General features: G+C 57.2%; 11 protein-coding genes across 11 annotated transcripts; 5 read left to right on the top strand and 6 right to left on the bottom strand.

Moving 5' to 3' along the window:
* Window positions 1–328: 328 nt before the first annotated feature.
* MKK02DRAFT_38553 (proteasome regulatory subunit 12) lies at window positions 329–1741 on the top strand (the record flags this gene model as incomplete). Its single annotated transcript, XM_053090155.1, has 7 exons — window positions 329–352; window positions 403–428; window positions 481–609; window positions 668–768; window positions 848–1038; window positions 1101–1518; window positions 1578–1741. 7 exons carry the CDS (start codon window positions 329–331, stop codon window positions 1739–1741), a joined length of 1053 nt encoding a protein of 350 aa, XP_052943660.1.
* A 932-nt stretch (window positions 1742–2673) lies between these two features.
* MKK02DRAFT_28634 (putative tartrate transporter) lies at window positions 2674–4423 on the bottom strand (the record flags this gene model as incomplete). Its single annotated transcript, XM_053087609.1, has 6 exons — window positions 2674–3019; window positions 3067–3589; window positions 3639–3792; window positions 3844–3975; window positions 4019–4203; window positions 4246–4423. The coding sequence occupies 6 exons, from the start codon at window positions 4421–4423 to the stop codon at window positions 2674–2676; spliced, it is 1518 nt and encodes a 505-aa protein (XP_052943661.1).
* Window positions 4424–5388: 965 nt separating this feature from the next.
* Window positions 5389–5935, bottom strand: MKK02DRAFT_28635 (uncharacterized protein; the record flags this gene model as incomplete). Its single annotated transcript, XM_053087610.1, has 2 exons — window positions 5389–5768; window positions 5836–5935. 2 exons carry the CDS (start codon window positions 5933–5935, stop codon window positions 5389–5391), a joined length of 480 nt encoding a protein of 159 aa, XP_052943662.1.
* A 1272-nt stretch (window positions 5936–7207) lies between these two features.
* Window positions 7208–8226, top strand: MKK02DRAFT_38556 (putative GTPase inhibitor; the record flags this gene model as incomplete). Its single annotated transcript, XM_053090156.1, has 4 exons — window positions 7208–7212; window positions 7262–7462; window positions 7619–7694; window positions 7786–8226. The coding sequence occupies 4 exons, from the start codon at window positions 7208–7210 to the stop codon at window positions 8224–8226; spliced, it is 723 nt and encodes a 240-aa protein (XP_052943663.1).
* A 203-nt stretch (window positions 8227–8429) lies between these two features.
* MKK02DRAFT_38557 (uncharacterized protein) lies at window positions 8430–9638 on the bottom strand (the record flags this gene model as incomplete). The annotated part of the gene is made up of 5 exons (XM_053090157.1): window positions 8430–8726; window positions 8839–9033; window positions 9175–9231; window positions 9338–9568; window positions 9612–9638. The coding sequence occupies 5 exons, from the start codon at window positions 9636–9638 to the stop codon at window positions 8430–8432; spliced, it is 807 nt and encodes a 268-aa protein (XP_052943664.1).
* A 427-nt stretch (window positions 9639–10065) lies between these two features.
* On the bottom strand, window positions 10066–12072 carry MKK02DRAFT_17098 (uncharacterized protein; the record flags this gene model as incomplete). The annotated part of the gene is made up of 6 exons (XM_053085733.1): window positions 10066–10956; window positions 11007–11165; window positions 11193–11333; window positions 11601–11629; window positions 11679–11901; window positions 11983–12072. The coding sequence occupies 6 exons, from the start codon at window positions 12070–12072 to the stop codon at window positions 10066–10068; spliced, it is 1533 nt and encodes a 510-aa protein (XP_052943665.1).
* Window positions 12073–12459: 387 nt separating this feature from the next.
* On the top strand, window positions 12460–13508 carry MKK02DRAFT_18098 (uncharacterized protein; the record flags this gene model as incomplete). The annotated part of the gene is made up of 2 exons (XM_053085892.1): window positions 12460–13184; window positions 13259–13508. 2 exons carry the CDS (start codon window positions 12460–12462, stop codon window positions 13506–13508), a joined length of 975 nt encoding a protein of 324 aa, XP_052943666.1.
* A 156-nt stretch (window positions 13509–13664) lies between these two features.
* Window positions 13665–14397, bottom strand: MKK02DRAFT_38560 (uncharacterized protein; the record flags this gene model as incomplete). Its single annotated transcript, XM_053090158.1, has 3 exons — window positions 13665–13780; window positions 13835–14157; window positions 14210–14397. 3 exons carry the CDS (start codon window positions 14395–14397, stop codon window positions 13665–13667), a joined length of 627 nt encoding a protein of 208 aa, XP_052943667.1.
* Window positions 14398–14765: 368 nt separating this feature from the next.
* MKK02DRAFT_28640 (uncharacterized protein) lies at window positions 14766–16809 on the top strand (the record flags this gene model as incomplete). The annotated part of the gene is made up of 2 exons (XM_053087611.1): window positions 14766–16008; window positions 16097–16809. The coding sequence occupies 2 exons, from the start codon at window positions 14766–14768 to the stop codon at window positions 16807–16809; spliced, it is 1956 nt and encodes a 651-aa protein (XP_052943668.1).
* A 338-nt stretch (window positions 16810–17147) lies between these two features.
* On the top strand, window positions 17148–21191 carry MKK02DRAFT_38562 (uncharacterized protein; the record flags this gene model as incomplete). Its single annotated transcript, XM_053090159.1, has 24 exons — window positions 17148–17181; window positions 17373–17573; window positions 17635–17727; window positions 17781–17849; window positions 17912–17962; window positions 17997–18046; window positions 18107–18190; window positions 18236–18290; window positions 18324–18358; window positions 18430–18594; window positions 18627–18648; window positions 18683–18932; window positions 18974–19317; window positions 19370–19433; window positions 19469–19605; window positions 19655–19841; window positions 19896–19996; window positions 20031–20105; window positions 20159–20235; window positions 20290–20383; window positions 20433–20650; window positions 20683–20767; window positions 20821–21067; window positions 21122–21191. 24 exons carry the CDS (start codon window positions 17148–17150, stop codon window positions 21189–21191), a joined length of 2808 nt encoding a protein of 935 aa, XP_052943669.1.
* A 227-nt stretch (window positions 21192–21418) lies between these two features.
* MKK02DRAFT_38563 (Alpha/Beta hydrolase protein) lies at window positions 21419–22764 on the bottom strand (the record flags this gene model as incomplete). Its single annotated transcript, XM_053090160.1, has 3 exons — window positions 21419–21511; window positions 21558–22096; window positions 22179–22764. 3 exons carry the CDS (start codon window positions 22762–22764, stop codon window positions 21419–21421), a joined length of 1218 nt encoding a protein of 405 aa, XP_052943670.1.
* Window positions 22765–23288: the final 524 nt, after the last annotated feature.

Here is a 23288-nt window from a genome sequence, read left to right on the forward strand (position 1 = left end):
TCAGGCCAACCAGCCGTCACTCGGCCGTTTGGAGGAGAACGGTTCTCCCGCTTGAGGCGTCTGTCGATGGAAACTCCTCGGCTATACGGCCGGAGCCGAAGTGGTCGCTTCCAGCTTGTAGGCTAGCTTAGGTAGAACACACAGATGAGATGAAGAAGACGCGCGCTTCCTCATAGGATGCCTTGCTGGCGGCGATCGCCGCTATGGGCCCGCTTGCGCTTGCGCGGTGAACACCACATTCCTTAGGCCTCAACCTGCATCACCTCTATCACCCAAGCTCTCACCTTTATCACCAGAAGTCCAGTACTCCATACAGCCATACAGCACGATGCCCGGACTCACCACAGCTCAGGTGAGCTACCGAGATCCTGTATATCCCCGATAGCTGAGCTAATAAGTCAGGTCACCGCTCTTTCCTCGACCAACGTGTAAGAGCCCCTAACCCTTCCCTCTTCCCCGAGCTCGGGCTGACTCAGGTAGGGTGATTCACCCTCTCGTCCTCCTCTCGGTCGTCGACCACGCCTCTCGAGTCCCTCTCTCACGCAATAAACGTGTGCTAGGCATACTTCTCGGACAGGACAATGGCGGAATAATCAATGTCGCGAATTCGTAAGCTCCTCCTGCTGCAACCACCGGGATGTATATAGAGCGTAGCTGACAAAGGTAGGTTCGCTGTTCCATTCGAGGAGGATGACCGGGATCCCAAGACGTTCTTCCTGGATCTGGACTATGTTGAGGAGATGTGGAGGATGTTCCGGAAAGTTAACGGTAGGTCTCTCCCCCACTACCTTGATTGCCTACCCTTTCGACGCCCACTTGGCTGTTCGGATAATAGCTGACTTCATAGCTAAGGAACGGCCTGTAGGCTTCTATCACTCTGGACCTCGGCTCCGGTCATCCGACCTCGAAATCAGCGATCTAATCCGCCGATTCTGCGATCGGCCAGTGATGGTGATCGTGGATGTGCGGAGTACGGGTGGAAGGGGAGAGACGGGTATACCAACAGACGCGTACTTTGCCGTCGAGGAGATTAGAGACGTATGTCCACCTGCCCTCAGCTGGCAAATTCTCCATGACCGGGCTTGCAGCTGATGACCAAGGACGGAACCGCCACACAGCGCACCTTCACCCATGTGCCCACCACCATCGAAGCCGAAGAAGCCGAGGAGATCGGTGTCGAGCATCTCCTGCGAGACGTCTCATCCTCTTCTGGCGCACCCTCCTCTTCGCTCCTCACCACTCAATCCCTCTCTACGCGAGTCACCACCCAGCTCTCGGCCCTCCGGGGTCTGCACGCCCGCCTTGCCGATATCGGCGAGTACCTCGACCGCGTCCGTGCTGGCAAGATGCCTATCAATCATCAGGTGATCAGTCAGGTGCAGGAGGTGGTGGGGCTGTTGCCGCAATTGGGCGGAGATGCGGAGTTGGGCAAGGCGTTCAGAGTGGGTGTGAATGATAGCAGTATGGTGGTCTATCTGAGCGCGCTGGTGAGGACCGTGTTAGCCCTGCACGAATTGAGTGAGTTATCCGCATCTCTCCCGCCGATGTGCTAGATGCAGAAAAGCTGATACGTATAGTCGACAACCGAATCTCGATGGCACAGCAGGAGCTGGACGATGCCAAGACGCCAGAACAGAAAAAGGCCGAAGCTGCGGCGGAGGCGGCGGGAGTCAAGGCGGAGGATGTAGAGAAGGCAAGGAAGGAGAAGAAGGACGAGGATGAGAAGAAGGCAAAGAAGTAAGGGGGTCGATATGGAAGGATTGTAAGCGTGGAGGGTCGGACTGGCATTTATGCAGTCTGTATCGGCTCATGATGCGGTGGCGTGATGCCGTGGTCCGCTCAGGCGCGCAGCTGACTTCTGATCGTGCTTAGATGAAATCTCCTCTGCTCATCAATCGTCAGTTTCGGTAACACCCTCCTATCGCCCCTCATGCCGGTCGTGCCTAAATTGCCGGGGATGGTTTGAGCAGCAAGGACGCGCTGGTACAGGAACAAGGAACGGGGGCGTGTGACCCAGGAACAGCTAACTTCTGGGACGGCGCATCTCTGACGCGGGCATCCAAGAGCCTCACAGTACGATGTCACTTGCCCGTCGGGATGAGGGGTATATAAACTTCGCGGATCCTCTTCTTCCCCCTCCAGTCAATATCTACGATCTCACCACATCCCGTCAGCCATACCAAGCCACTACTCAGCCAGTCTACACGTCAAACTCCCAACTCATCGCCTCATCACCTCATCATGAAGCTCTTCACTGCCCTGGCTCTCCTTTCGCTCGCCGCCGTCAGATCAGCCGATACATCGACTTACAGCGCATGTCAGACCGCATGCAACACCGGCTTCGTTACCTGTGTTAGGGCGGCAGCAGGTATGCCTATGGGACCAGTAGCCGTCGGTGAGTCCTCCTCTGCGATTCAAGCCGCGCTATAGCTGATCACGTCAGCCGCAGCTCCACTGTGCTCTGCGTCTCAGGGGACGTGCATGGCTCAGTGTGCTGTGAGCCTCCTCATCCCCTTCTTCTTCTAGGTCACCGTGAGTCTTTCGGTCTCATACCATAGGATCAGCTGAATGCGCAGAATCATCAAGCGGTCGAGGGCCCAAACGCCTGGGGAAGTGGCGTCTTGATGCAGATACCTTATGCATTATAGTCTACCCAAATCTAGCTGGAACCCTCTAAACGAGATACCTGAACCCCTTGCGCATCCTGAGGGCCTCATCATCGCTCTCCAGATGCTGCACCGCCTTGGTCTTGTCCTGCGCTGCCTGCGTAGGCTCCCACGCCGCCTCGCCCGCATCCAGCCGCTTGTTGAGCCCCACTAGAATCTGACGGAACGCGATGACGCCGACGATGGTGATCCCAAACATGGCAGTGACGATCCCGTAGGACGAGCGGTAGCCGTTATCCTTGAGGTTCCAGACGTAGGATCCGGCAATGTTGCCGAGTTGGGAGAAAGCGTTGATCATTGCGATGGCGACTGCGCGCTTTGCCGGCGGACGGGGGAAGGAGGAGGAGATCCAACTGTATCGTTAGCGATGATGCTTCGGGCTTGAGAAGAGAGAGCTTACCTGAAGAAGACGATGAAGCCGGCATACGATCCAGCCTGGAGGAACAAGGCGACATATCGACCAGCCGTGTTGAGAGTCGACATGGAAATGATGAACCCGACCAGTCCAAAGCAGATTGGCACGACAATGTGCCAGAACTTCTCTTGCGTCCGGTCGGCGTGCCAAGCGTTCGCGAGCGAGACGATGACGGCGAAGACCCATGGCGGGGCGGACATGAGGAGAGTCGGAACGTATCCGAAACCGAGGGTACCGGTGAGGGAGGGGAAGAAGGCGTTGAAGCTGAGCCCAACGACATAGGCGGTGAGGGTGAACATCATGAGGTAGATCTTGGTGTCCTTGACGGCCATCTTGAGACCGTCGAATGCGCCGGCGTTGACGTCGTCCTCGTCTGCCTCTCCGACGTCCTCGACGAGACGGAGCTGTGCGACCTGGAGCTCCTCGGCGGTGAAGCCGCGAGAGTTGGTGGGCAGGTCGGGAAGCATGACCATCGCGATAAGGGCGATGAGCATGGTGGCTGCTCCCTCTGTCTGATCAGCTAAGATCCTGAGGGATGGAAAGGACGAGAAACGTACCGATGAAGAACATCCAACGCCAAGCAGCGTGACCGAGCACACCCTGCATGTTTGACAGAATCCCAGCGGCGATGAGCGAAGCGAAAGCGTTCGAGATGAGGTTACCGCCAAAGAGAATGGCGTTACGGGTGGTGAGCTCGCGACGGGTGTACCACTGCCATATCAGCTGTGATTTCAAGCTGCAGGGATATAGACTGCGACTGACCTTGGAGAGGATGAGGAGAGCTCCGGGAAGGAATGCGGCCTCGACGAAACCGAGGAAGAAGCGGGTGGCGACCATACCGCCAAAGTTGGTGGTGATACCGGACAGAACGGAGATAGCGCCCCAAATGAGCATCTGTGGGTCAGCTCGGCCATTTCAACTGAGAGGCTAGACTTACGGCGACACCGATATAGATACTAGGCCGGGAGATCTTGTTGATGATCATGTTGGATGGGACCTGCATGAGAATGTAACCGACGTAGAGGATAGAGAGGCAGGTCGAGTACTCTTGGTCGTTGAGCTTGAGATCCTCCTGGAGACCTCGGAGACGCGCCGCCGAGATGTTGTTGCGGTCAAGGTAGTCTGTCTATCAGCATCGTCCTACCTTCCTGCGGCAGTACTCACTCATGATGTAGATCAGGACGAAGAGTGAGCACCGCAGATCCAGCTTGCGCTTCAAGCTCTTCTCCACGACCGCTCGGCGCTCATCCTGGACCGCGGCCATCTCAAGCTTGGGGTCCGCCTCCGCGGCCATCGTCGAGGGCGCTTTGATCGACGCGCGGTCGTCTTGCAGATTCGACATGTTGAGGGGAGAGGGGGGAAATGGGGGAAGAGAAGGGGGCGCTGTCTCCCCCTTATATGCCCCTCGGACCCCCTCTCTCTCGGACGAGCTTTTTCACATCGTCCCGGACGCCCGAAGCCAAGCCCCTCTGTTGCCCCTCTTTTAGAACTGGCTTGACCCTGTGGAAGGGGCGACGCGGGTGATGTCGGACTGGAGGTGGTGGAGAGAGTGGAGATTTCGTGAGAGATATGCGGTTCTCCACAGTGTTTAGGTGCAGAGTTCGAAAAAAGAAGACGAGTCGTGTGGGGAGATTCGAAATTTCGGACTTTGATTAGGCCGGCGGCAAGTGCGGTTTCGGGTCAAGCGAGGTGTTCCGTCCCTGAAATGACGGCAAGGCGCGTGCAGCTTGCATGTGTGATGTGAACGTGGCAGTGTGGCAGCGGGTGGCGAACTGCCAAATGAACCTTGATTCAAGCCTACTAGAATGCCCCAGGCAGACCATTCGGGCAGACTACTGGTAAGTCGGAGCGTCCACGGCCGCTGTGCGGTGTCTCATAAGCTACACGTGGTACCTGGCTATGGCCTGTGGTTAAAGATGTCCTCTGACTGACTAATCCCACCCTGACGTACGCTATGGGCGCGTACGGCGCGTACGTCAGGGCCGAACCCGGTGGAGGAACAAGCCTAGGGATCCCAGGTGTACACGAGCTTGCAGCCGTCAGCACCACTGCCGGCCTCGACCAGCTCCATCGGAGGAGAAGGCGAGAATTGATGTCAAGTACAGGACTCCGCCGGCGTCAGCAGTGTTATCTGCGAGGCGTCCTTCGCTTGAGTACTGCTGCGCAAATGCCCTATTTAGGTCACCACTGTTACATCGCCTACACACTAGATACTTCTACTCGGATATAGACTACCTACATCTGCCTGCTGCGAGGGTCTGCCTGCCGCAGGTTGTTCCTCGACGATACGAGCGTACTTTGAGCCTCCTATCTATGGGGTATGACCCTATCCCTGATGAACCTCTCGTCAGGGTCCTCTGGCATCTTACTCTTTCGGCCGAACAACATGCCTAGGAGATTTCTACCATCGCACCCCTTCGCCGGCGAGCACATGTAGATCTTGCTGTTGCCCTCATTGTCCGTCTCAATGGCCCTCTTAGTCCAATCCCAAACCCTCTTGGGATCGTCCTTCTTTAAAGCTCCAGTCTGTTTCGGTACCACTCGAGGTACCCAGACCGTGTCCTTGCTGCGGACTCGCTTCCTGCAGTTCCAGCACTTGTGAGCGAAGGGGTAGTAGCCGTATATGTACATGACGACGATCAAGAAGATGAGGATGATTGCTGCTGCGACAGAGCCGACTAGGACACCTGGGTTGTCAGTGCAGCTCCGCGCTCCAGCTATATAGACCAGACAGAGACGATCACCAGTACTTACCGACTTGGCCACCCACGCTGAGACCATGCCAGAAGTCTTTCGCCCGGTCTACTATGCCCGCATCCGCCGTGTCTGAGCCTGATACCTTGGTGTTGTCCATCTTTGTAGTGTGTCATCACGATACGCTGATTGCACAATGAGGTACAGATACAGCTGGAAGAGTTGCGTTCACACTGCCTCTTATTGCCATCTACTCCTTGTTCCCATTGTCAGACAGGCCTCGCTCCTGTTTGAAGGGGCTGGAAGCGGAGAGGAGCGTCATCGGATGCAGTTATCAGGGATCAAGACGGGGCAAATGGTCTGCTCAGCCACAGGGGGAGGCGAATGAAAGGAGACCATAATGCAGTCTAAGTACCGCGAGCCGGCGTCGAGGGGTAAGTCAAGGAAATGATTCACAGCAGCGTATCAGGGGTAAGTGTCTTCATACAAGCTCCCAGCTGGGACCCCTGTACCTCTTGCGAGATAGAGAGGTCCTAAAGTACCCAAGCCAGCCAGATGGTGCACAAGATCATTATCAATGTATTTATCAACTATGCTCGCTTCTGTCCTGCTTGCTAGCTGACATCTGGCCGCCACACCACGCGCCCCCATGCCACACCTTTGGCGTCCGCTGGCAGTCCTCAGGATGCTCGGCACTCTTGCGCACATTCCCACTTTCCGCATCCATCTCACTCTTCTTGTACACGTGATAGCATTTATCACAACGGTCTTGGTGCCACCATCGCCCCTGCCTCCAAAGCTTGAACAGCCAGAGTATGACGCCGATAGCTAATATGGCAATGACCGCGTCTACCTAGCATCAGCCTTCTCTTTGTAGTTGTAGCAGTACCATGAGATGCAAGAGATATGATATACGCACACAGCACGAGAGGCAGCCAGGTATATTTCCCAAAAATGGGGTTCTGGGCTGGTTCGCTGGGAGGTGTGTTTCCGGTTCGTTCCGTCATCTGATGATACCTAGTTATGATAGCTGCAGTCCCTGCCTATCATCCATCCCTACCTATTGCCTCGCCCTCCCTTACCCGCGCACCCGGAGCTGAAGGTGAAGGGAGGTAGAAACCCTGAGACAGGCTGCGTTCGGGGCCTAGACTCAAAGGTAGGCGAGCTTGGCTGGGTCATATTGCGGTCAATACCACTGTGATCCGGCGTAGACTGCCCAAGGCCCGCATGCGGCCGTGTGGCGGTCACTCGCCACCTCTTGTCTCGACTGGGACCCTGCGGCGCCACTCTCCGGCCAACTCCACATTCCTCAAGCCAAGCCAAGTTTCGGAATTTCGCGTCCAAGCGCAAATCGCGTCCAACCAACGTCGTCCTTCTCCACAAGCCAGGTCATTTTCCCTCGTCTAGCCCACCTGCAGCCAGCCGGCTGACCATGAGGTATATCTTTTCCCTGTTGACCAACCTGATTCTTAGAGCTAATTGGCAGCGCACCCCCTTCACCCACCCTCTCCGACTCGGCTCTCCTCGATTCATTAGAGGACGACCCCCGATTCGACCTTTCTGCGCACCGCGAACGGCGACTCGAAGAGCTCCAGAGAGAGATCAAGAAGGTGCAGACGTTGCAGACGAGCGAGTATGGGCGGGTGGTGACGTATGGGGAGGAGAAGAAGTTGATTGAGCGGATGGCGTGAGTGATGTCCCGGTTTTCCGGGGTCCTTGCCGCATGGCTGTACCTCATATATCCGGCTGGCTACAGCGCCTCACCTGAGATATGAGCTGCAGTCATGGCAGCTTTAGCGAGGTCGTGAAATGCTCCAGTATGGACTTTGAGCTGATACTTCAGAAAGGAGAAATACTGCCTCCTGAACTTCATACATCCAGACTTTCACCGCTGTCGGATCATGGACAAAAGACTAGACGTATGTCAACTGAGTCTACAAACCCGCTCCTTCTCCTTCATCCGGCCGGGCCCTCTGGCCATATGCCCGTCCCACCAAGCTGACCCTGTAGGAACTCGCCCCCAAATACCCCCACACCCTCTTCCTCTCCACCTCCGTCTCCTCGGCCCCCTTCCTCGTCTCCAAATTCTCCATTCAGGTCCTTCCCTGCGTCCTCATCTTCGTCGACGGCCGGTGTGTCGACAGATTAATAGGCTTCGAGGATCTAGGACACGATGATGGGTTCTCGGCCCGGGCATTAGAGGTGCGCCTGAAGGAGAGTGGGGCTTTGGTTAGTGGGAAGATTACGCTAGCTGGGCATTTGGACCAGAAGCTGTTGGGCGGCGGAGCTGGGAGTAGGGGTGGTGGAAACGAGGGGGAGGACGAGGAAGATGATGACGGGGAAGAAGGGGGACGGGCGGGGAATTCGAGAGGGAACGGATTGAGAAGGGGGAAGACGGGGATAAGGGATGGGTTGGCCAGTGGGACGAGAGATGCGGATGAGTGGGACTGAAGGGCGGAAAGACGACGCCGAGGCGCGGTCGCTACTGCTCTCGGTAGGTATCGGCGCTAGATCTGGATACATGGGGATCCATATCAGTAAACCCTGTTGTACAACTGAACTTTCTCTTCTACCAAATCTCTACTGACGACTGACGACCAAGTTCTGATGCCAGAAACCTCCGGGCCTTCTCGCGCCCCTGCGCCCCTTCCGGGTCAAGTCCCCCTTCCCCTTCCCGCCGTCCATCCAGCAACAGCACCCGCCCTCGCCCCCGTCGCCCGTAACACATCCTTCGCCTGCTCCAAATACCCCACCTGGACTTCCCTCTGCTCATTACCCGGCGCGCGCCCGGGCGAGCTCCCCCGCCGAGCTCTGGAAGAAGGGGAGGAGGATGCGGTGCCCAGTGTCAGAGCGGCGGGGAGGGCGAGTGGGACGCGCGGAGTGAGCGGGGATCGGGCGGTCGGTGGGGAGGGGGCGAAGAGGTCTGATGGGGGTGGAGGGGATACTATGATCTGTGGGAGTCAGCTGTGTGTCATGTACCCTTTCGGCGCGGATGTAGCTAGGCAGCTCTTTGCGATAGGTGATGCGATAGGTGAGAAGTAAGGCTGGGAGGAAGGGACATACCTGATGAGCGAGCCGATCAGCCTCTCCGGGCGTAGCAGACGGCATAGCGTCCGCCCGGGCCGCGCAGAACGTGATGGTCCGCATCAATGCGTCGTACAGGCCTGACGTAGCCGCTGAATTTGGAGATCGGGCGGAATGGCGCGCTGTAGAGTCGGGATGGATGGTTATAAAGTGGGCTTCCCACGGGACGATCTCCTACGCCTGTTAGTTCGTGATCTTGCTCCGGCTGATGGACAAAAAGGCCAGAGATATGCCCAGGCCCAGGCGAGTGAGCTGGATATGGCCCAGCCAGCTGTAGCTTTGAACGGCGGCGGGGGAAGGAGGGGGAGCGCTCACCTCTGTTATCCCAAACCAACCCTTCCTAGATTTCTTCTGCGTAAAAATCACCGCGATCTGCCTATCAGCCCAGTCTGTGGTACCCTTTCTCTCCCTATCCACTTCGACCCCGGAGAATCCCAGACCTATCCCTTCCACCTTCTGGTCAGAGAGAAGCTCTCACCTGCCCGCTCTCCTGCCTCCCACTAGCATAATACCTCCCCATAAACTCCTCCACCCTCCCGCTTACCTCCCCCTCTACCCCTGCAGCACCCGTGCCGGTCGTACCAGGTATGGCCACATGTCGACCCAGGACCTCTATCGTCTGCGGCTCGGACGGGTCCAGGGTGCGCTGGAAGAGGATCGAGAGGATGAGGGCGGAGAGCACGGGCTTGATTTGGTCGATTGGGAGGGTCTGCTCATTAGCTTCCACCGATGAGATGAGGACGCGAGCGCACAAGTTCTATCTGATTGATCGCGTCCATGATAATGAGATCGAGGTTGGCATGACGATGCAGCGTGGCCGTCAGAGGAAGGGAGAGACGACGAAGCTATAGACGACGTCAAAGGGTGCGCCGGACACGAAGCGAGGTCGCTTCGGAGCTCGGATCCGGCCAAAGATAAGACCTCCCCTTGCCCTTCCAGCTTTCCTGGGCGAGACTAGAGCGGGAAGCCACAAGCCGCTAGCGAGCTACTAACAATCACATACGCTTTTCTCTTACTACCAGCTCTACCCAGCTCTGCTCTACATGGAGACTGATACAAACTTGATGTACCCAAAAGAAGAAGCGGTCGCCTGTTTTTATTTGTACACCCTCCCCCTGTCCTTCGCGTCAATCATTTCACCTTCCTATACATTTTCTCCACCATATCCTCCGCCCGACTCGCCCAGTCACCCCGCTCCCTATCCGCCTACGCCCCCTCCACCTCATCCATAGCAGTAACCAACCTCCCCATGGCCTGGAAGAAGAGCCCCGCCCTCTGCGTCTCCGCACTCGTAGTCGGCAACCCCTCACCCGTACTACTCGCCTGAATCACATCCTGCGCCTTGCGATCCAACAGCGCAAAGATCTCCCTGATACTCGCGCGCCAACTGTCCCACACCACACCCACGATGTGCTGCTCGATCGCCTCGCTGATGCCCGTCCCGGCGAGCCGGGCACCATGGATGGTAATCTGGGCGGACCCGCCGATGGCGGACGAGTTGCACGGGGGGAACGGGAAGGTGAGGATGGTGGTGGTTCGACTGAGGAGGGCGAGTTGGGGGAGTGTCTGTTGTGGGGAGGTAGAGCAGGTAGGGCAGTCGGTGATGAGTTGGAATAACCGCAAAGATCGGGCGAGGGGTGCGAAGACGGATAGAGTCAGAGGAGTGGAGAAGCCCGCTTTGGGCTCGAGGCCGTGTTGCGTAAGCAGGGCGAGGATGTGGGGGACGAGGGGAGGGTGACTGCACCCCAAGTTGAGCTCGAGGAGGTCGTGCGGGTCGTGCTGGTTGGTGTGCTGATGATGGGGGTGGGAAGGGTCGTGCTGCTCCGGGTGAGACAGGTCCAGGAGAGCGACGTGAGGGTCGACCTCCTCGGTACTCTCGTCCGCGTCCGTGTGCGCATGCTTGGTGCTCTCGTTGAGCGAGAAGATGGCATCCCGAAGGGCCGAGGTGGTATGCTGGTCGATATCCGCCGGGAAACCGTCACCGTTAAGATCGTCCCCGTTGAAGTGGTTGCCATCCGGTCCAGTGTATGGGAGGTTATTGACGAACGTCGAAAGAGGCAGGTCCGCGAGGTACCCGTCAATAGCGATAGATTCCAGCTGGACAGTCAGCATTTGGTCCGACCCCATCACCTTTGGAGAAGACTCACCATCTGGTCGTCCGACAACCCCAACATCTCTTCCCCCTCCTCCTCCCCGAAGCCCATATCCAGCGCCGCCATCGCCGCCTTGAGATCGATCGTGCTCTCAAACGCGACCGACTGGCGCGCTTCGATCTTGCGCTTCTTGGCAGGTGGTGGCGGTGGGAGCTCGCGGGGGACCTCGGGCACACGGACGATCTCCTGCCCCACCGGCGCTGGGACCGATGCGGTACGCTCAGACTTTGGGACGGTACGTCGGCGTTGACGGGGCGCGTAGTTGCATTGCCAGCCGCCGGCGGCGCAGCGGGTGCAGGTGGGGCGGTCGCCACTGCATTTCTGGAGGTCAGCCAAGTCCGATGGTGATGACGGAGTAGGACAGAGGTAGGACAGAGGTGGTAAGTGGGAGGTAGCGGTGTGGATGTGTGAAGGTGACAGAAGGGGCTGCACAGAAGCGGCGAAGGATGATTGTCTCGGGGGATGATTGATTGCGAATGACAGAGGAGACACAGGGGAGGGGAAGAAGAGTAATGGATGTTGAAGGTGAAGTGATTAAAAGGAATATGGTCGACATAGATGACAAGGTATGCTTGGGGTACAACTTACCTGCTTGGCCGCATGACAAAGGTCGCATGCTATAGTATCAGCTGTTGATCTTACGCTTCTGACCACACTTGGACTCACCCTTGCGGATACTGGGCGGCCTCGAGAACAATGGCCTATCCTCCCCACCGTCGATATCATCCAGGTTGAGCCCCAGGTCACTTCCCATATCCTCATCCCCCGGGAGGTTCAGGGCACTAACATCCACCTCTTCCCCTTCTTCCTTCTCGCCATTCTCCGACTCGTGAGTATGCTGCCCAAAGTCTGGCTGTTGAAGCTCATGATGGAACACATTGAGTGTCGCCTCATCTACCCCGTCGCCGTCGCCATCGCCATCACCGAGCCCGACGCTGCCGTCGAGATTGAGATTGATATCCTCATCGACCATGCCGAGTTCCTGAGCTGCGACGCCGACTGCAGTAGCGAGTGCGTCATTATCTGCTTGTTGTTGAGCTTGTGTGTTGAGGGTATCCATGCTTGACCGAGTAGCCGAGGGTGGACCTTGGAGGTGGAGGTCTGTGTAGCTGGAGAAGTAGGAGGTAACGCCGTTGTGGCAGTAGGAGCGCAGGCGGAGAAAGCGGAGTTGACAAGAAGGAGGGGAAGAGTGGCTATTCTGCTCACCCTTTATACCGCCGAGGCCAAAAGTCCGCTGTGGCGCTGGAGGGTCACCAGGGGAATTGCTGCTTGGGGCAACTTTGGCTTGTTGGGGCGGGAGGCGGCGAGCTCCGGAAAGAGACGGGCAATCGTGGGAAAACAGCAGTCCGTGCGCTCTTGACTGTTGGTGGCAACGATCAAGCTCAAGCACACCGACCTATAAGCTCTCTACAGCTCCCTTACCAATCACTCACCTACATCAGACAACATGTCCGCTCCCCTCGTATCCTTCAAGAAGGCGCCCCGTCGGCCAAATACCACTCGCAAACGCTCCACATCCCCCTCCCTCGATACTGAAGGCCCCTCCACCTCCGTCGTCCGTCCCACCAAAAAGTCCCTCATCAACCCCCTCATCCAAGGCACCAAGCGTCGGCGGGACGTGGATGACTCGGAAGGTCCCGGTGGACTCGAAGAGCTCGACTACCGGGCGGACGACTCGTCTCTCTCAAAAGGGGACACCTACGCCACGCGTGCAAGCGACTGGGACCTGGAATCGGCCCCTCCGCCCGAAAAGCGTTCCACGACAGACCGGGTCCGGCTGAACGAAGATGGCGATATAGACGATGGGCTATATCGCGGTCTGAACGGCTATCTCCCCACCATCAACAAAACGCGGGAACAGACCGATTCTAAGATGAAGACGGCGCCAATACGGGCTACGGCGAATATCCGGACCATCACGCTGGTAGATTACCAGCCGGATGTGTGCAAGGATTACAAGGAGACGGGGTTCTGTGGGTATGGGGATTCGTGCAAGTTTATGCATGACAGAGGGGATTATTTGGCGGGATGGCAGATGGATAAGGTGGATATGGGGCAGCAACAGCAGGCGGTAGAGGATGAAGAGGAGGAGGTACCGTTTGCGTGCTTGATTTGCAGAAAGCCGTTCACGGAGCCGGTGGTCACCAAGTGTGGGCACTACTTTTGCATGAAGTGAGTGATATGCCTGTCTGCCTGGGGCCTGGGCGTAAGGGAGATTCACATAGGAATCAGGCTGACAAAGACAGTTGCGCAGTCACGCGGTTCATCAAATCCCCTAAATGCTACGCATGTGGGGCAGCCACGAACGGTACCTTCTCCAAGGCCGAGAAGATTCTGGCGAAGATGGAGGCGAAGAATAAGAGGAAGAGGGAAGCGAGGGAGGGAAGCGGGGAGGAAGGCGGAGAGGGAGATGGGGGAATCGTTTTCGGCGGTGAAGGCGGGGATGGGAGCGATGAGGAGGGAGGGGCACAAGAGGAGGGGAGTGACGACGAATAGCAGGCACGGGGCGCGGCATATAGAGGAGCTTGTTATTTGTAAGCCATATCAGTCGATAGCTCATATATAGGTTGTTGTATCATACCCGTCCTGCCAACTAACGTCTAACATCCAATGTCTAGGTTGTCTATCACAGTCATCAGCAACAATCATAGATCAGGTCATCCGCCGCCACAGCCGTCTCAAAGCCGCGCCATCCCACTCTTTCATTTTCAGTCCGACCTTCCGCCCGTCAATCGTCGATCGGTTTAGTAGCTGCGCGGCGGCGTATCCTGGGGATCAGCCACTCGAGCCATTCCGGAATGTTTGGCAGGAGCGATACGTACGGTGGTACTCGGTACTGAAGCGTAACTCGGCGATGGTTACTTCGTCTTCGTCTTCCTGCTTAGGATTGTGTCTCGTCGATATGGGCCGAGGAGAATCAGGGACGACTTCTTCGACTCTGCTTCTTGTCCGCAGAGCGGCTGCGTCAGAGGGAAGAGTGGGTGGCGCAGGCTCGGCGTCCGAAGTAGACGAGGTCTTTCGGGCGGGCAGAGCGGGCTTTTCAGCAAGAGCGACATTAGCGCGGGGACTGATGGACAGGTCCGAGAAGAGCCGAGTGAAGAATGCCGGCCTTGGCTTTCGTTTCGGCTTGGTATAGATCCGGATACTGCTCATCAGTACTCACTCAACCGGGATCTCGTACCCGACCGATGACTCACAAGCAGATCCCATGCTCCCCTCGGGTCGTGTCCCCGACTTGTCTCTGCAGCCTGGGACGAGAAGAGAGGATGTGGGTGAGATGTTTGGGCTGGACGTGTGGGGGAAGGTTGGAGATGAGGAGGGAGGGGGAGAGGGGGGAGAAGGGGGACTGATGCGCTGGCCCGTGAGGTCGCTGCGTTATGAGCATCGTGCGGGACGCCGCTGCTGCTGCGGGTCTGAGGCGGAGATGGGTCGTCGATAGCAAGGCAGGTGGCGGATGGACATCGGGGTGACAGTGCTGTCTGGTCTTTATCGCTGGTACACGGGAGGGGTCGGGACGTCCTTCGTCTGATCGCCTCCTTTCTGCTCGACCTCGTGCGTGTTTCAGCTGATGTATCGCCCCTTGCTCTTGTTGAGGGCAGCGTAGCGTTGAGCACGAGGGCACGAGGCCGCATCGATCCACTTCTCTTCATCGCTGTACGAAGCACTATCATCAGATCATTGCTTGCTCACCCTACCTCACAATACTGACAGCTCGTTGGAGCAATCACCCGTGCTAAAGACAGGAAGGATGGCATGATCCTCCCCATCCGCCCCGATGACAATCAACGACAACACGATCCAGCCATGGCCTGGCGAAGACAGCTCTTGCTGGACATCGGCACGCCCGCTGGTGCCGCTCCCACCCCCGCCGCTACCGCTTCGGGCGCAGGAGGTGGCGGAGCGACAGCAGCATCAGCCATCACACCATCCATGGGCACCACCGCCCCGAAAGCCTCAACACCGAATGTCAAGCCTATGAACGCACCGCCTGGCGAGATTCCCGTCGTGGCGTCCGAGTCCCCAGCGGCCGCCGACGCATCAGAAGCACCGGGAACTATCTACATAACGACACGTCGGCCCTCGTCGAGCACTGTACCCAAGTCTACGTCTACCGGTAAAGCGGCCGCAGGCCAAGATGACGGAAACATCTTGAGTCGGGCAGTGGCGAATTCAAACTTGTCATGGTGGCAGCTCATCTGTGTGGCTATCGCGGGGCTACTGTGTATTGGAGTAGGGGTATGGGCGGTTTTCAGGCAGAGGCGGAAGAAGCGGGAAGATGAGGAGAGGAGGAAAGAGGTCGAGGCGCTAGAAAAGGAGGAGAAGGCCGAGCTTGGCGCCAGTACTGCCGGGAAGGCCACCGAGGGTGACGTGGATAAGGCCGCGACAGGGATGGGGAAGGGCAGAAAGGGGGGCGGAGGCGAGAGTGCAGAGGATAGTGAGTGGGATAGCGAGGACGATTATGATTCTTTTTCGGACGGTGGGACGATCCGGCCCAGGAGAAGACCGAGACGGAGAGAAAGGGGGAGGTGGAAGCGCCGTCGAGGAAGGGATAGGGAGAGGGACTATTACTCTTCGGACGAGAGCGATTTCTCGTATCATGGGGAGTCGCGTGCTCGGTCATCCCGCCGGAATCGAGATCGAGATCGAGATCGACGACCCCGCTCTCCCTCGCCCTCGCCGTCACCAACACCTCGAGCCCGGGACGCTACGGGCAAAAGAAAGTCATTCCGAGACAGCGTCTTTTCGACATATCAAAGTATGAAATCGGCGGCTGTGCGCTTAAAACAGGCCGAGATGACTGAAAAGCTCAAAAAGCAATTGGAGGATGAGGAGCGGATCGAAGCGATTAGGCAGGCGAAAGTGAAAGAGGCGAATCGGGAGATTGAGAAGGAGGTGGCGTGGTTGGCGCTGGAGAAGGAACGGGAGTTGGAGAGGTTGAAGAGGGAGTTGGAAGAGGAGCGGAGGGGGAAAGGGAGGATGGGGTCGGGAGATAGTCGTGAGTCCTCTTCGGTATCGCTTGGTGCATCCAAGCCAAGTAGACGTACGGGATAGGGAATGTAGAGCAGTGCAGAGCTGACTGGCAGAACAACTCCTCATACCCCCCTCGAACCGCCCGCCCTCGTCCACTTCCTCCTCTTCTCGACACACTCCCGCTCGCCAATCCTCCTACCCCCTCCCCACACCCCGGCGCCAAGGCTCCGCCAGCTCCCAGGGCGGACTGCAAATCCCCCCACCAGCAAGAGTCCGCATGCCCGCCCGAGGCAAGACGGTCGATGCCGTTTGGCCCCCTCCTTCGTCTTCCACCTATGGAGCGCACGAAGGGAAGGGCGAACTAGGGACGGAGATACATGGGCTGTTGGGCACGAAGCCGAAGCCTGTCCGGCATGCCACTGGGATCGGAGGACTACTGGGCGGTACTGGCGGAAGTAAGGGCGCAGATGGGTCAGGAGGCGCCCAGCCTCAAAGCGTTCCCGTCAAGGCAACGAAAGATCGGCCTACGATCCCTAAAGGCGGTTTGGCGCCCGCACCGCCAGGCAAGAAGAAGACCGCCTCGCCAGTAGTGACAAAGGCAAGTGGCGGTGGGATAACGCATGGATGGGGAATGGTGGTCCCCGCTGTGGTGAGCAAGGATCTGGGGATAGATCATGGGTGGCCGACTGCGCGGCCTCCGATAGGTGGGAATGCGGGTTCTCTGAGGGGCACAGGGGGAAGGGTGGATAGTGTTGCTAGTGGGTCGATGGGGAGTGGAGGTGGAGGCGGTAATAAATGGACCGACAGGATGAGGGCGAGGAAATGAGAGGATTTGTAGCGCTTACTCCTGAGACATGATAGGTATGGCCGGTGGCTAGAGTCGCTGCCTGGTTGCCCCAATGGCCGAGCCTTTTGCAAGGCACTTGATATCGTATCGAGCATGAAACATGGCCGAATTTCCTCTTTCGGTAATCGCCCCCGGAATGGATGGTGGACGTGCGGGGTGGAGGTTCGCTTCGCCTTGGGTCGGTTGACGACCCTCTTCGTTTCGTACATTTTATTCAACAACAACATCATCCTTGCCTACGGCACCGATCAGCGCTGTTATCCTATCCGTCTGCCTCCCAACAAGAGGCAGCGCCCACCTGAGAACCTTGAGACGAGATGAGCGAGAGGAAGCAGTTTCTCGCGCTAAAGGGTATGTCTATCGGTCCTTCCTTCTCCGGCGGCTTTGCCCTTCTCTCTCTTCTTCCTAGCAGTGTACGAATGGTATCCCGTAGAGTGCGGTACCCAGGCAATGTGGGCGCTTCTCTTCCTGGATGACTACCTTCAGCTCGGCACCGTACAGATCAAGCTCCATTCGCCCTCGGGATCCAGCTGAGATTGCAGCGGCGCATACCGATCTCCTCCCTCGCCTCGCCACCCTCCCAATCAGACTCGCGGATCCGCCCGAGTCCCGCTCGAAGCTCAAGCGAGCTGTCGAAGTCCTTCGGAAAACCACACAAGTGTACATCACTGATCTTCGCCGAGCGGGGTTGAGAGGGAGGAAGGAAGACGTGTTGGCTGAGGCAGCATGGCTGGACGCGCAGGGTGAGCTGCTTCGTCCTTCCTCAGGTGGGATCCTCGGACATGTTGCAGAGCTGACCGAAAGGCACGAGTCTCTGGAATGTGGCGTCACACTCAACGAGGGCGACAGTGGACGGCGTAGATGATCAGAAGGAGGACCCTCTTTTGGCTGCTATGCGTAAGTTGTGATGCCATGACCACCCGCTATTTGTATCTAGAGCTTACTGGTAGTTCGTCTGGCTGCTACCCGTATCATCCAAGCTACTGAGCCAGCAATCTCTCCCGAGCTCCGTCCAAGATGTAAGTTCTTGTATTTCCTACTTGCTGTGAGCCGGACTGGACAGAGTAAAGCTGATACGCAGGGGTGACGAGAATGCTCGTTCTCAGCTCAGAGACGGCTCTCTACATGATCAGTAGGTCTAGCTTGGCCTCACAACTAACTGGAAGAAGCGGGGAAGAACGATATCGCCGTTACTGTACTCGGAGAAGCTGTTGAGGTGAGCTTCCCGGCTGGCTATCATTTTCAGCTCATGCATGGGATAAAGCTGATTTCATAGTTTGAGCATCGTGTCAAAACGCTCCAGGATGACCCCAAGGCTACCGACGCCCTTTTGCGGTACTACACTGCCCAGATCGATATTGTACGTTTCTCCACTCTCATAAGGCGAGAAGTGAGCTGACAGCAGTCTATGGAGGACAAGAATGGGCTGCTGGCAAAGATGCATCTCTCAAAGGCGCTCGGTAAGGCATGGCTGTGTCAGTGCTCATGGCCAGACCTTGGCGGACAAGAAGGTGTCGGGTACCATGATGTACATCTTAAATTCCTCGCTTCATCATGACGGCCATCAAGGAGTTTTCAGCAACTGAGCTGATGTCTCAGCTTCTTTCGCTCGCTTCCCAGTGCCGCCAGACCGGTCGCCTCCTCGACTGCCTTCCTGACGCCTCTGGAGACGGTACAGCCTGGTTCGAAGCTGGACTACAGGTACTTGACCGTTGCTCACGCCGGTTCCCCGTCGTCGGGGATGCAGGCAAACGAGCGCTGAGGGTGAGTTCCTGGAGTGGCAGAGCTAATGATAGAGCGCGCTGCTTCAAGATCTCGGTATGTTCCCTCCCCCACCCAAGACTGAATCCAGCCCATGCATATCTCTCAAGCCCCGACCCAGTTCTCCAAGCGAGCGCGAGCGAAGTCCTAAATCAACTCATCGAGATGATCACCCCTCACGCGGACCCTGACGATGCTACGTACGCGCCCACACCTCAAGAATTGCGGCAAATCAAGATTCTTCAGATCAGGTGTATGCCCGCTGGGGATCAAGAGCGGATGGAGGTCCTCGTCGAGGAGCTGATAGGCTCGATGGACTGGACGGAAGAGGGAGTGCACGAGTGAGTACTGCCGTCTGGTGGAGAAGTTGAGCTGACTTGAGGGTTCTAAACCTTATCAATGGGATGAAGGAGTGCGTTGTCCGCACGGATGAGCTGATCAGATCTACCTCAAGACTTGATGCGTATAGGCACCTCCTCGATACCGCTCTCGCCGAACCTGCCGGTCATTCGCACATCCCTTCGATTCTTTTCAGTATGATCAAGAAGACCGGGTCAACCGTCGAGATCATGCTGAAGGAAGTGACGCAGGCGCTAGAGATCGTAGCTTCCTGCCCCGCATACGCTCCGACCGAAGTCGACGGGATCGCAGCATGCGGGAGTATGCTATGGCAGCTAGCCGAGGCGCAGCAGAAGCTGGCAGAGTGGAATCTCGCGGGGCAGATCTGTATATCCAGCTTCCGTTGACCCTTCTAGCGTATCACAAGCTGACAACTTAGTTCACCTTGCTACCCATACAGTCCTGTCTCCACCCGCCGGTCCCAGCTTTAGTATCTGCAGAAGGTGCGTTTGCAGAGCACTCCTCAGCTGATAGCTAGAAAAGCTGCCTTGGCATACATCACAGGCGGTGACTTCCTCAAAGCGCAAGATATGCTCGATGGTTGCAACCCCACCGAAGCTGCGACGCAGTACCTCCTCTTTCTCGTTGCCGTCGAGCAGAAGCGGGAAACTGGCGGTACGTGTTTTGGCAGAATCAAAGTTTGTGAAAGAAGCTGATCCTTCAGCCATCAACGCGATCAAAGCAATTCTTGATTGTCCAGATGTCTCGAGCCAGATTCTTCAGCTCATGGCGTCGCTAGCGCTGGAGAAGGCGGGTGATACGGTGGTGCAGCATGCGGTCAGGGGGATGATGGAGTTTCTGGTTATGGCGGGAGATGAAGGGCTCAGGAAGGCAGTGTTGCCTGTGTCGAGGTGAGCAGCTGCAGCAGCTTCGGAGTTGACGTCCGGCAAAGCTGACTCAAGCAGATACCTGATACAGGCGGATGTGAAGCTCCTAGAGCTGTCTGATGAGGGTAGTCCGCAGTGGACCGAGGCCGCTTCTACTTTGGCTGCCGACTGCGGGAAGGGTAGGTCAGCTGCAGATGAGGAAGCTGATATCAGTGGTGGACATTCTTTCCAGTGACGAGGTGCTGGTCATGGCAGACCTGAAGATCGTGGCTTGGCTGTGGAAGACCAGTGAGCTCGCAGATGAGGCACGGATAATGCTTGATCCAGAACTGACCGCTCAGTGCTCAACACGGCCAATAGCGGGATGGAGACCCTCGGTAATACTGTCCTTGCAGACTTGTACAATTCTGCTAGTGCGGTACGTTCTCCTATTCTCTCTTCAGATAGCTAAGGCTATGGGCTGATGTAAAAGCTCATGCAGCTCTACCTGCCACACGAGGCCGACCCAGACCCGCTTCTATCCGGCCGGATTGCCACGGCGATGTACGCCTGCCTGTGCTGCAAACGTGAGCTTCGGCGAGCTGTTCTACCTGCATCGAGCTGACCGTTACATAGTCTTCATCGCTCGGGAGGTCAGCGATCCGAGGGAGAAGTTTGACGCCTTCGCCGTGATTTACGACTTTATTCCGATCTGTCAAGACCGAGTCGCCACCGCCGAAGCGATCGAAGCGACCGCGGAGATGGTTCAGGGAATCCAGATCTCGCTGGAGGCTGCCAAAGTTGAGGCGTTGAGTCAGATGGAGAATTGGCACGAGCTGGACCGGATCGTCGAGGTATGTTCAGGCCATACTGGAGCTGAGATCAGGGTATGAGGCAGAAGTACGCCGATGTCCGGATGCTCGAAGCTATAGTCGATGGGCTCAATGCCGTTCCCGGAACTCCAGTGCCAAGTGAGCTCCCCTTTGCATGACCCTGTGATCGAGATCAAAGCTGAGGTCTTTAGCCCTTATCCGCCTCGTGGAAATTGCCCTTGGTCTTCTCTCCGCCGATCCCGCCGCAGTCGACCGATACGCCACTCATGCTCATCTCTCGATCGATCTCCTCGAGTCTCAGCCCGAGATGATTCCGGAGCAGTACACGGCGCTCAAGCGGGCACTGGAGGTGGTACGCGAGAGCGGGAGGCGATATCCGCCGGATGAGGTGCAGTGGCTGTATGCTTTCTGCCACAACAAGGGGATTGAGCTGTTCAAGTGAGTCTAAGCTGCCCCCAGAATGAGCACGAGGGGTCCAAGCTGATAAAGCAGTGAGAGGGAATTCGAGTTTGGGGGCTTGTATACCGAGCTCGCGAAACAGTACGAGAGTCTCTGCAGATGAGCGAGCGGCAGTGGTTCAGACCGAATGGGTAGTACCGGTGAGCTGCCTGCCTCCCCGCAGTCATACCAACGGCGAGGGTGTCAGCTGACGACTCAGTGCACAAAGAATCATCTCATACTAGAATTGTCTCGAATCGTTATCAATAGATCAGTAGATAGGCGTTTAAGCCGTGTATATGCCCTGTGTAGCCATGCAATCTATATGTACAAAACCATCCGTGCCCTCCTTCAGGCCGCACTGCTCCACTCAAGCAGTCCCTGCCTGAACTTCTTGTTCGCGACCGGTTCGCCTGAGACCTTGGTATGCCACCCGTCGATATCCTGCTAGTCAGCTTCTACTAGCACCATGAGGTGGTCTTCAGCTCACGGTGTACACCGCCACATCCACCCTATCCCGAATCATACCCGCCACGACCGCCTTGTCCTCATCCTCAAACACCTCCTTCGTCCCATAGACCAACATCACCCTCGTCCGCTTCGCATCGTCCCAATCTCCGAGATAGGTGTACTCTCCCGCCCTCGCAAGCGCAGGCGAAAAGTACGCCCCTCTAACCATCTCCGGCGTATAGTGCCTCGTCGCCGACCGTGCGCCCATCGCGAGCCGATCGGGGAGGAGAAAGTCGTAATCAGCGTAAGAAGCATATGTCCCTCGTAGATCGGCAGGGTTCATCATAAAGTCCGCCCAAGGGGATATGAGGACCAGTCGGCCTGGCTGCGGGAGGGAGAGGTCTGATAGATAGCGGGAGAGAATGAGGCAGAGGTGGGCGCCAGCGGACTCGCCGATGAGTGTGATGGCTTCGGGTGGGAAGGAGAGGGTGCGTGTGAGGTAGATGTAGCCTGCGAGGGCGTCGAGGAGGGGTGCGGGGAAGGCGGTGGAGTCAGATAGGCACTTGCGGTAGTTCATCGCTGAAATGTCAGCTTATGAACAGCTGCTCGATAGCAAATCCCACCGGTACCGCAGCGATGAGGGCGAGCTAAAGAGACTCACAGAACAGACGCTGGTCCAGGGTCAGGGCGATCCCGTGCGGGCAATCGATCCAGAGCGGGTGTCCTCTAACGTATCCTCCGCCATGGAGGTGCAGGACCACCTTCTCCCCCTCTTTGGCCTTCTCGTCCGCCCGGCCTTTGGAGGTATCAGGTGTCAACCAAAAACCCGGCCTGAGAACCGATTCCACCCCCGGACAGAGCGCTATCCCCGTCTGCATCCCCGCAGGGACAGGCGGAACGCTGACCACCTCGATGTCGATCCGCTTCAGCTCATCTTGGCTCACCGTGTTGAATTGTGTAGCGGGTACGGTCCATTCTTCGGAGTAGGGCGGGAGAGGAGGGAGGACGAAGGATGAAGGACCGTTCTGGACCTTCTTGTACCTGATGAAGAGTGCTTCGGAGAGGGACCAGCTGGCGAAGGGTCGGGGGGAGAGCAGATACTTGAGGGTGGAGTAGGCGAGAGAGGGCACGCCGATGAAGAGGATGTGGGGATAGGTAAGGGTATTGAGGATGCTGAAGAGCAGTGGTGAGGTGGAGGCGGGGGTAGCTGGTGAGGGTGCTGATCGCAGATGGGGCGTTGAAGTCATGTTGATCGATCCTCTCGGTCGCGCTGAGTAGATAGTGATATGGTGAGGAAGGTGAGAGAGATAATGGCCGAGGCGGATCGAAGCCCTCTGCGCCCCTGCGGCCCTCTCTTCTCCCTTCTTACTGCTCGGTAAATAGGCGGAGAGTTAACCAAGGAATGCTGCATCAAAGGTTCCCGACCTTGCTCCGGCCCGGACCTTGCCGAGCTGAAACACTGGTCCGTGCGCGACATGTTTCACCTTTCCAACGAGTACGGGTATAGTTTGGCTAAAGCTGCGGAACTGCTGGGCATACACTGCATACCGCACCATGAACACTCTTACCAAACCCCAGTCATGATTTTCCGAGCTCAGGCATGTATTCGGTGTTCGCCAGAACAGTAGGTCCTATCCTCAATGCCTCTGCCTCATAGTCCTGACACCTCAGTCCTACCAATATGCCGTGCCCTCCGGGGATGAGTGAAAAGATTCCCAGTCGTCGTCGTCGTCATAGGAGTCACAATCCTCCTGATCATAGTAGCTGCCCT

This window comes from Dioszegia hungarica (genome assembly GCF_025882075.1).
Source record: "Dioszegia hungarica strain PDD-24b-2 chromosome Unknown MKK02contig_16, whole genome shotgun sequence".
Lineage (NCBI taxonomy): Eukaryota > Fungi > Basidiomycota > Tremellomycetes > Tremellales > Bulleribasidiaceae > Dioszegia > Dioszegia hungarica.